The following is a 10047-nucleotide window of genomic DNA, read 5'->3' as shown; positions in this document are numbered from 1 at the left end:
CTTACATGATGTTCACGCTTCATTTCTGGACAGAAATTCCTAGAGTGCTTCCTTCTAGACACCAGCAGACCACTAGGTCTGAAATTACTATGCCTCGAGTGCTTCCTTCTGGACAGGACTGTAAACCTCGTCGCAGGGTGAACCCAAGTACTGTAGCAGTTCACATGAAAAATCTGAAACAGTTTCTGGCTGCTGATATGTATTCAGTGAAAACTAAGTATGCTGCGATCAAATACTAGTTTCTACAAATGTCGGCCCTGCTAGAGCTGCCCTGGTCAACTGTAATTTCTGTTATTGTGAAGTGGAAACGTCTTGGAGCAACAACGGCTCAGCTACGAAGTGGTAGGCCAAGCCTAAAATCTCAAATGTGGGTTTGGCGTATGCCAGGAGAACGCTACCTGCCCAAATGCATAGTGCCAACTGTAAAGTTTGGAGGAGGAATAATGGTCTGTGGCTGTTTTTCATGGTTCCGGCTAGCTCCCTTAGTTCCAGTGAAGGGAAATCTTAAAGCTACAGCATTCTAGACTATTCTATGCTTCAAACTTTGTGGCAACAGTTTGGGGGAGGCCCTTTCCTGTTTCAGCATGACAATGCCCTCGTGCGCAAAGCGAGGCCCATACAGAAATGGTTTGTCGAGATCTGTGTGGAAGAACTTGACTGGCCTGCACAGAGCCCTGACTTCAACCCCATCGAACACCTTTGGAACGCAGACTGCGAGCCAGGCCTAATCACCCAACATCAGTGCCTGACCTCACTAATGCTCTTGTGACTGAATGGAAGCAAGTCCCCGCAGCAATGTTCCAACATCTAGTGGAAATGAGATGAGTAGAGGCTGTTATAGCAGGAAAGGGGGGGACCAACTCCATATTAATGCCTGTATGTAGACACACACTACAGTTGAGAAATTCAAGTCAAAGCACAGTTATCAAAATCCATACTAAATTGCTACATTTAATAAGTGACTTAAAAAAAAAATCTGCTATTCAAGGACTGAGACACATGTACAGGAATTATTTTTGCCATTTAATTTTTTCACGTTATTGCTTTACAGTAAAATGCATCGGTTGGATATGTCCAGTATAGCGAGACAATACATTCATATAAGTTATACAGATGTTTTCGATAATGTTTCATATTAACTAACTTTACATTAAATATATTATGATGTTTTATGTCTCATTTTTATTGGTTGACAAATGACTCCCACATCACATTGAGCTCACAGTGCATCAGGTCGTATCATTCATTCAATAGAATTACATACCGCTCCACTCCGGTGTTGAGAAGTCATAGTTATAGAACATACGTGTGTGTATGTATGTATGTATGTGGGCAACATTTTCATAGTGCAAAGAAATTGTTGCTGGGTGCAAAAAAAATAATCAGTAACCCTCTATAATCTGTTAGTTTGACTATTAACTTTTCTTCAACTTGGTGTGCTATAAAGAGATGATTTAACTATAGTTTAGTAAACAGAGCAATACAGTCTTTTTTTAACACACACTGATGAAAAATTTCAAATTAAATCACACTACTAGATTATAAATTAGGTTTATGGTCATTTTTGCCCTTGGCGGGGGAGGGTGTGTGTGTGTAGATATGTGCGCTTTTATTTTGTACAACATGGTTTCCATACAATCTGTATTTTTGATGCAGAGCTATGACATTTACGGCATCTGTATTCTACTTCTTTTTAAAAAGTGATAAAGTAGTGTGGCAGATTGCCCAGAGAATTATTACACGGTGGTGTGTGTGGGTGTTAGATGAGTTAGGATAGTCAAGCAGTAAGAGCAGTATGACCTGCTGTGCTGAGGGGTATTCATTAGGTGCAGACCGTTGCAAAAACATTTCTTTAAACGGAAACTGTTTACTCTAGGAACCAAACAGGGAGGGGACCTACCTGAATTTGTCCAATAGAAACTCTCGTTTTCGTTGCAAAACATTTTCCTTTTAAAGTAAACAGTTTCAGTTTCAAAACATTTTGCAGCGGTCTAACTAATGAATACACCCATTGTCACTCTCAGGACCTGGCGCCGAGGGCCCAATTTAAAGCAATCCCTAGACCCGATACACTAGTGGAGATCCGAGAGGATTTGATTGGTATTAGCGCAATATGGTGAAACTTCCGAGCAATGTGGAGCTATTACTGACAGCTGTCAAACCCTCTCAGCTCTCCACAAGTACCTAGGGCGTAAGGTCTAGGGGTCCATTGGGGATTGGACCAAGGACATGACCACACAGGTGTTGTACACAGACCCAAACCCACCGCTCAAAACCAAGACAAACAAAGGGAAATGTACAAAAGAAATCAGGTATACTCTTGACCCAAAAAACGAGCATCATATGTTCAAAAAATATCTATGTATGTAGAGTTAATAAGAACCAGTGAAAAGATTGAGAATGCAGTGATCGTTACGAAGAAGACAATGAGAATCAGAATGGCACTAGCAGAGAATACTGTTTCTTCTATGGGGAAAGACCCACTGGGGTATATACAGAGCAGTGGGGGTAACTGCTATAAGCTGATGGTCGAGAAGGGTGGGGGGGTCAGAGAGAGCATAGGGGTGTGATGAGAAGGGGGGGGGGGCAGTAGAGTCTTGAGGACCTGTGTGGTCACTTTCTTTCAAGAGAACACAGCGAGTCTACCCCCCCAGAGTATCAGTTTAGGGGTCCTGCTACCAAAATGTCTGTTCCTCAGTTCTTCACACAGAGTGGAGATCTCATCTCACACAGTTCTTTCATGGAGAAGGAGAAGTTCCAGAAAGTTCAGAGGATTCTGGACTAAACCATCTGCAGCCAGCCTGGGGGGGGGGGGAGTGTTTCCCAGCAGGAGTCCTTCCCCTCCGCTCCTCAGGTAGAGTTGGTGATTGAGTAATGCCCTTGTACCAGAAAGTCGGACTCCCCCGCACACACAGAATCTCCCATTCCTGAACCATTCCTCAATGTCCTCTGGCTCAGTCCTTTAGCGGGTCATTCAGACCAGTGAGCTCAAATGTTCCACTAACATTATGGCAACGCCAATGGAGTTCCTCCAGGGTCCAACACACATTACGTTGAGATTGCATATACAAGTACCTGCTGCCAACACAAAAAAAGGGAAAGATAAATCCTCATCTTTAACACTCCCCTATCAATGCAAGTCTCTCCAGCTTATTGTAGACTATGTTCCTGCAGGTGTTTTTGCATGATTTCAAATGTCTTAGATTGCAGTAGCCTGTAGCTGCCGTTTATTTATAAAGTGGGTGCCGGGGGGGGGGGGTTCGTGCCATGGAGGAGCCTGCATTTATTGTCCCAACATGCATTGCATTGCAGACAGAAATGGGTATGTGCTCACGATGTTGGAGGTTCAAGTCTTTAGGGGATTAGGGAAGGGGGAGGTGAGACCGACCTGGGTGCGAGCCTGCAAGTCAGCACACACCCTTGTCATTCTCTCACACAAACACACAGTACACACACATATATACCCCCCCCCCCCCACACGCACACACACACATATATACCCCCCCCCCCCCACACACACACATATATAACCCCCCCCCCCCCACACGCACACACACACATATATACCCCCCCCCCCCCCACACGCACACACACACAACCCCCCCCCCCCCCCCCCCACACACACACAGGAAGCACTAGTTGATTCAGAAAGAGAGAGGACAGCTTTGCTTGTTTTAAAGTGCAATATCTACATGTAATTCACAGAGAGAACACCTATGTCGCCCCCTACTGGATCTGCGGAGGCTCCGGATATTCCCTGATAACCAAACGGCTGTGGTTGCTTGAGACCCCTGCCATGCAGATAGATCAGTGTGAGGGGGCATTGCCCCCTGGTGGTCAAAGGGGGTAGCGCAGACAGGAAACAGAAGAACAGACCGATTCCTATCTGTAATACTATACACATTTCGCCATGCTACTGTCCAAAGACGTCCGAATATGGACACAGTCCAAAAGATATCTCCCAACTCTGGAGCAGGTGTTTTTTTCTCTTTAGTGTTGTGCAGTCTGAGGGGGTGTGTGAGATATCGTCTCAGAACAAGAAAAAAAAACAGCTGATATTTCAGCACCACGGGTTTTGGAGTTGCCGCCAGACGCCACCCTTCGAGGGGGAGCCAAATGTCCTTACAATAAAAGCATTTTCTCCATGTGCTAATTCATTACTCTGAAACAGGCAATGTCCTTTATGATTGCAACAAGCTCTCAAAAGTATTTCATACTAGTCATTTTTAAACTCAAAAATAAAATAAAAAATACAATACAAAAACAAGAAAAGAAACAAATACATGTTCACAAGTTTTCCATTGTGCTGCAAATATACATGATACTCTCCTGGTACTCAGACAAAGCTTCCTGACAAATATACATGATACTCTTCTGGTACTCAGACAAAGCTTCCTGACAAATATACATGATACTCTTCTGGTATTCTCAGACAAAGCTTCCTGACAAATATACATGATACTCTCCTGGTACTCAGACAAAGCTTCCTGACAAATATACATGATACTCTTCTGGTATTCTCAGACAAAGCTTCCTGATAAATATACATGATACTCTCCTGGTATTCTCAGACAAAGCTTCCTGACAAATATACATGATACTCTCCTGGTAGTCTCAGACAAAGCTTCCTGACAAATATACATGATACTCTTCTGGTATTCTCAGACAAAGCTTCCTGACAAATATACATGATACTCTCCTGGTATTCTCAGACAAAGCTTCCTGACAAATATACATGATACTCTCCTGGTATTCTCAGACAAAGCTTCCTGACAAATATACATGATACTCTCCTGGTATTCTCAGAAAGCTTCCTGACTAATTGTCTTTCTTAAGAGGTGATCGAGAGAAGAGAAAAAGAGTAGCTAGAGGAGTGAAAGATGTGTGTCTGCTGCAGAGGGGTGGGACGTAGCAATCTGGAAAAAGTCACAGTTCGGACCATGTCAGAGGGGTTCAGGTCTGAAAGAGAAGGAGGAGAGTCCCTCCTCCAAAGGTTGAGGGTACAAGCAGGAATCGGGGGAGAGGTAGAGTTTTAGGGCGAGGTTGTGTGTTCTCCATAGGCTCTTTGAGTGGATCGGTGGGGTTGGATGAGAAGAGGGAGAAGTTTGGATGGGGGAAGAGCAGGAGAAGGGGTGAGGGTCAATGTTGAGGATTAGGACTAACCCTAACCTGGACGGAGGTATGTGTGGGTTATTTGTGTGAGAGGCAGACTACTGTAGGGTTGATTCTAGAGCCTGTAGAATTCTAGAGCCTGTAGGGTTGATTCTAGAGCTAATGAAAGCCCAATAAGACTACAGATAGTGTGGATGGGGGAATGGAAAATGGACTAGTCTGAAAATGGGTCCAGTTTGTTTAATGCGTTTGTCCACTCCTCAGAACAAAGCCTCATGGGAAAGTGAGTCCAAGCACAGGGAAAGAAAAGATTTAAAGACCAGTATCAGATCAAGAGGTCAACAGGTTAGTTATGACAGGTGATGTCAGACAGGAGATAACCAGGTAATGTAACTTGGTGGAGGATGGGGAAGGTTGATTGTGATTGGTTGCCGTTAGGGGTTGAGGGAGTGGAGCTTCCTAGTTCAGAGGTGGGTATGGTCTAGCTACTCCTCCATGCACATGGGCAGGTTGACGAAGGTGAAAACGTTGTACTCGATCATGATTGAGAAACACAGGAAGACAGCATAGAGGACCAGCGTGTAGATACCCAGCTTCAGATCTAACTTCCAATGGTTCACATGGATCCCCCCTACCTGCAGAGGGGAACACACACACATCATATATATAGTCACTGCAGAGGGGAACACAGTACATCCTATATAGTCACTCTGCAGAGAGGAACACAGTACATCCTATATATAGTCACTCTGCAGAGGGGAACACACACACATCATCTATATAGTCACTCTGCAGAGGGGAACACACACACATCATATATATAGTCACTCTGCAGAGGGGAACACACACACATCATCTATATAGTCACTCTGCAGAGGGGAACACACACACACACATCATCTATATAGTCACTCTGCAGAGGGGAACACAGTACATCCTATATAGTCACTCTGCAGAGAGGAACACAGTACATCCTATATAGTCACTCTGCAGAGAGGAACACAGTACATCCTATACAGTCACTCTGCAGAGGGGAACACAGTACATCCTATACAGTCACTCTGCAGAGGGGAACACAGTACATCCTATACAGTCACTCTGCAGAGAGGAACACAGTACATCCTATACAGTCACTCTGCAGAGAGGAACACAGTACATCCTATACAGTCACTCTGCAGAGAGGAACACAGTACATCCTATATAGTCACTCTGCAGAGAGGAACACAGTACATCCTATATAGTCACTCTGCAGAGAGGAACACAGTACATCCTATATAGTCACTCTGCAGAGAGGAACACAGTACATCCTATACAGTCACTCTGCAGAGGGGAACACAGTACATCCTATACAGTCACTCTGCAGAGAGGAACACAGTACATCCTATACAGTGAGGGAAAAAAGTATTTGATCCCCTGCTGATTTTGTACGTTTTCCCACTGACAAAGAAATGATCAGTCTATAATTTTAATGGAAGGTTTATTTGAACAGTGCGAGACAAAATAACAAAAAAAATCCAGAAAAACACATGTCAAAAATGTTATAAAATGATTTGCATTTTAATGAGGGAAATAAGCATTTGACCCCTCTGCAAAACATGACAAAACCCTTGTTGGCAATCACAGAGGGCAGACGTTTCTTGTAGTTGGCCACCAGGTTTGCACACATCTCAGGAGGGATTTTGTCCCACTCCTCTTTGCAGATCTTCTCCAAGTCATTAAGGTTTCGAGGCTGACGTTTGGCAACTCGAACCTTCAGCTCCCTCCACAGATTTTCTATGGGATTAAGGTCTGGAGACTGGCTAGGCCACTCCAGGACCTTAATGTGCTTCTTCTTGAGCCACTCCTTTGTTGCCTTGGCCGTGTGTTTTGGGTCATTGTCATGCTGGAATACCCATCCACGACCCATTTTCAATGCCCTGGCTGAGGGAAGGAGGTTCTCACCCAAGATTTGACAGTACATGGCCCCGTCAAATGATGTGAAGTTGTCCTGTCCCCTTAGCAGAAAAACACCCCCAAAGCATAATGTTTCCACCTCCATGTTTGACGGTGGAGATGGTGTTCTTGGGGTCATAGGCAGCATTCCTCCTCCTCCAAACACGGCGAGTTAAGTTGATGCCAAAGAGCTCCATTTTGGTCTCATCTGACCACAACACTTTCACCAGTTGTCCTCTGAATCATTCAGATGTTCATTGGCAAACTTTAGACGGGCATGTATATGTATTCTTGAGCAGGGGCACCTTGCGGGCGCTGCAGGATTTCAGTCCTTCACGGCGTAGTGTGTTACCAATTGTTTTCTTGGTGACTATGGTCCCAGCTGCCTTAAGATCATTGACAAGATCCTCCCGTGTAGTTCTGGGCTGATTCCTCATCGTTCTCATGATCATTGCAACCCCACGAGGTGAGATCTTGCATGGAGCCCCAGGCCGAGGGATATTGACAGTTCTTTTGTGTTTCTTCCATTTGCAAATAATCGCACCAACTGTTGTCACCTTCTCACCAAGCTGCTTGGTGATGGTCTTGTAGCCCATTCCAGCCTTGTGTAGGTCTACAATCTTGTCCCTGACATCCTTGGAGAGCTCTTTGGTCTTGGCCATGGTGGAGCGTTTGGAATCTGATTGATTGATTGATTGCTTCTGTGGACAGGTGTCTTTTATAGGTAACAAACTGAGATTAGGAGCACTCCCTTTAAGAGTGTGCTCCTAATCTCAGCTCGTTACCTGTATAAAAGACACCTGGGAGCCAGAAATCTTTCTGATTGAGAGGGGGTCAAATACTTATTTCCCTCATTAAAATGCAAATCATTTTATAACATTTTTGACATGCGGTTTTCTGGATTTTTTTGTTGTTATTCTGTCTCGCAATGTTCAAATAAACCTACCATTAAAATTATAGACTTATAATTTCTTTGTCAGTGGGCAAACGTACAAAATCAGCAGGGGATCAAATACTTTTCCCCCCTCACTGTATATAGTCACTCTGCAGAGGGGAACAGCTGTACATCAGACCTCTGGACACCTGACTGGTCTTATGCAAGAAATGACTGAACATTTTGTTAACCTGTCTCTTCCACACACAGGCCAACAGTTAAGAACGGGACATAAATGTTCACATTTAATTCACACCATCATTTTTATTTAACCAGGTCGGCCTTTTGAGAACAAGTTCTCATTTACAACTGCGACCACATTGACAACTACTTACATTTTTACAGAAATTACCTGTAAATGCATTTTATAATAACCCTAATTAATAAAGTTCAGTAAAATAAGGTGGTTTCATTTATTGATAAAAAATCCAAACCAAATCACACACGTTCACATCAAGGTCGGGGTCGATAAATCACAATATTATGGACGTATGCACAATGTCCAATCAAATTTGTGCGTATTAACATTTATAAATGATTCCCCCAAATTTCATATGTAAGCAATTACATTTTCCAATTAGCTGTGATTTAAGATACCCATGTTTTTAATTGCACATGGTCCCTTTAAAACAAACTGCCCCAGTGCAACAGCATGCATGTTGTGTACCTTATTAGCAAACTCATCTAATGATGCTTTCCATTAGTGCAATTCAGCTTATTGCACTTTTCACACACACAAACGTTTACATAGAAGCCTTGCAGTATTATTCGTATCCAGAAAAGAGAACCAGTAAAATCTGGTTGCATAAAGCTACGGCCAATCAGAGACACATGAACACATGCAAATAGTATACGCTTTCATCAACTGTCTGAGTTGCATTATGTAAAAAGACAAGTTTGTCGTCGCACCATCTTCTCCGTTGTACATCAGTCAACAGATGACTCCATTGAAAAACCACAGGCACAATTTGTAATTTTAGGAAATGATCTCTGGCCACAGCCCAATACACTGGCAGACTGGTCAGCAGCAGTCAGATATTACACTGCTGACCAGTCATACTGTGTGTAGAGACTACAATACATGTAGAATATTTGCCATATAGCAGACACTTTTATCCAAGTGACTTAATCATGCGTGCATACATTTTTTACATATGGGTGGAGTCGGGAATGGAAACCACTATCCAGGCATTACAAGCGTCATGCTCTACAAAAGAAGGTATCTGCTCACCGTTAAAGCCACAGATCCCAGTAGCAACACCACAGAGTAGACCAGTCCTCGACTGTTGATCATGACCTAGAGGGGGAAGGCATAGTGCACGTTAAATGTTAGACGGGGAATATTTCAATCATGTTTTCTAACTGAAAGTTTAGAATTAGAATAATATTCAACATTCTAAAAGTTGTTCCCAACTCTGTAAACACACGGCCCCGGGTCATAGTGCAACTCTGTAAACACACGGCCCCGGGTCATAGTGCAACTCTGTAAACACACGGCCCCGGGTCATAGTGCAACTCTGTAAACACACGGCCCCGGGTCATAGTGCAACTCTGTAAACACACGGCCCCGGGTCATAGTGCAACTCTGTAAACACACGGCCCCGGGTCATAGTGCAACTCTGTAAACACACGGCCCCGGGTCATAGTGCAACTCTGTAAACACACGGCCCCGGGTCATAGTGCAACTCTGTAAACACACGGCCCCGGGTCATAGTGCAACTCTGTAAACACACGGCCCCGGGTCATAGTGCAACTCTGTAAACACACGGCCCCGGGTCATAGTGCAACTCTGTAAACACACGGCCCCGGGTCATAGTGCAACTCTGTAAACACACGGCCCCGGGTCATAGTGCAACTCTGTAAACACACGGCCCCGGGTCATAGTGCAACTCTGTAAACACACGGCCCCGGGTCATAGTGCAACTCTGTAAACACACGGCCCCGGGTCATAGTGCAACTCTGTAAACACACGGCCCCGGGTCATAGTGCAACTCTGTAAACACACGGCCCCGGGTCATAGTGCAACTCTGTAAACACACGGCCCCGGGTCATAGTGCAACTCTGTAAAC

At 44.2% G+C, this 10047-nt stretch overlaps 1 protein-coding gene across 1 annotated transcript in view; it reads right to left on the bottom strand.

Annotated features, from left to right (window-relative positions):
- Positions 1–4157: 4157 nt before the first annotated feature.
- Positions 4158–10047, bottom strand: part of LOC106608207 (sodium/potassium/calcium exchanger 4) — a 49313-nt gene continuing 43423 nt past the window's right edge. The window contains exons 16-17 of the mRNA XM_045721080.2: positions 9210–9275; positions 4158–5747 (exon numbers count right to left, since the gene is read on the bottom strand). Of these exons, the coding sequence (XP_045577036.1) occupies positions 5598–5747; positions 9210–9275 (216 nt within the window). The 3' untranslated portion in view covers positions 4158–5597. The remainder of the gene's footprint in view (positions 5748–9209; positions 9276–10047) is intronic.

Source organism: Salmo salar, chromosome 06 (genome assembly GCF_965601325.2).
Source record: "Salmo salar chromosome 06, fSalSal1, whole genome shotgun sequence".
Taxonomy (NCBI): Eukaryota; Metazoa; Chordata; class Actinopteri; order Salmoniformes; family Salmonidae; genus Salmo; species Salmo salar.
Note: the sequence above shows the minus strand (reverse complement) of the source record. Positions and strands in the feature narration are given on the sequence as shown.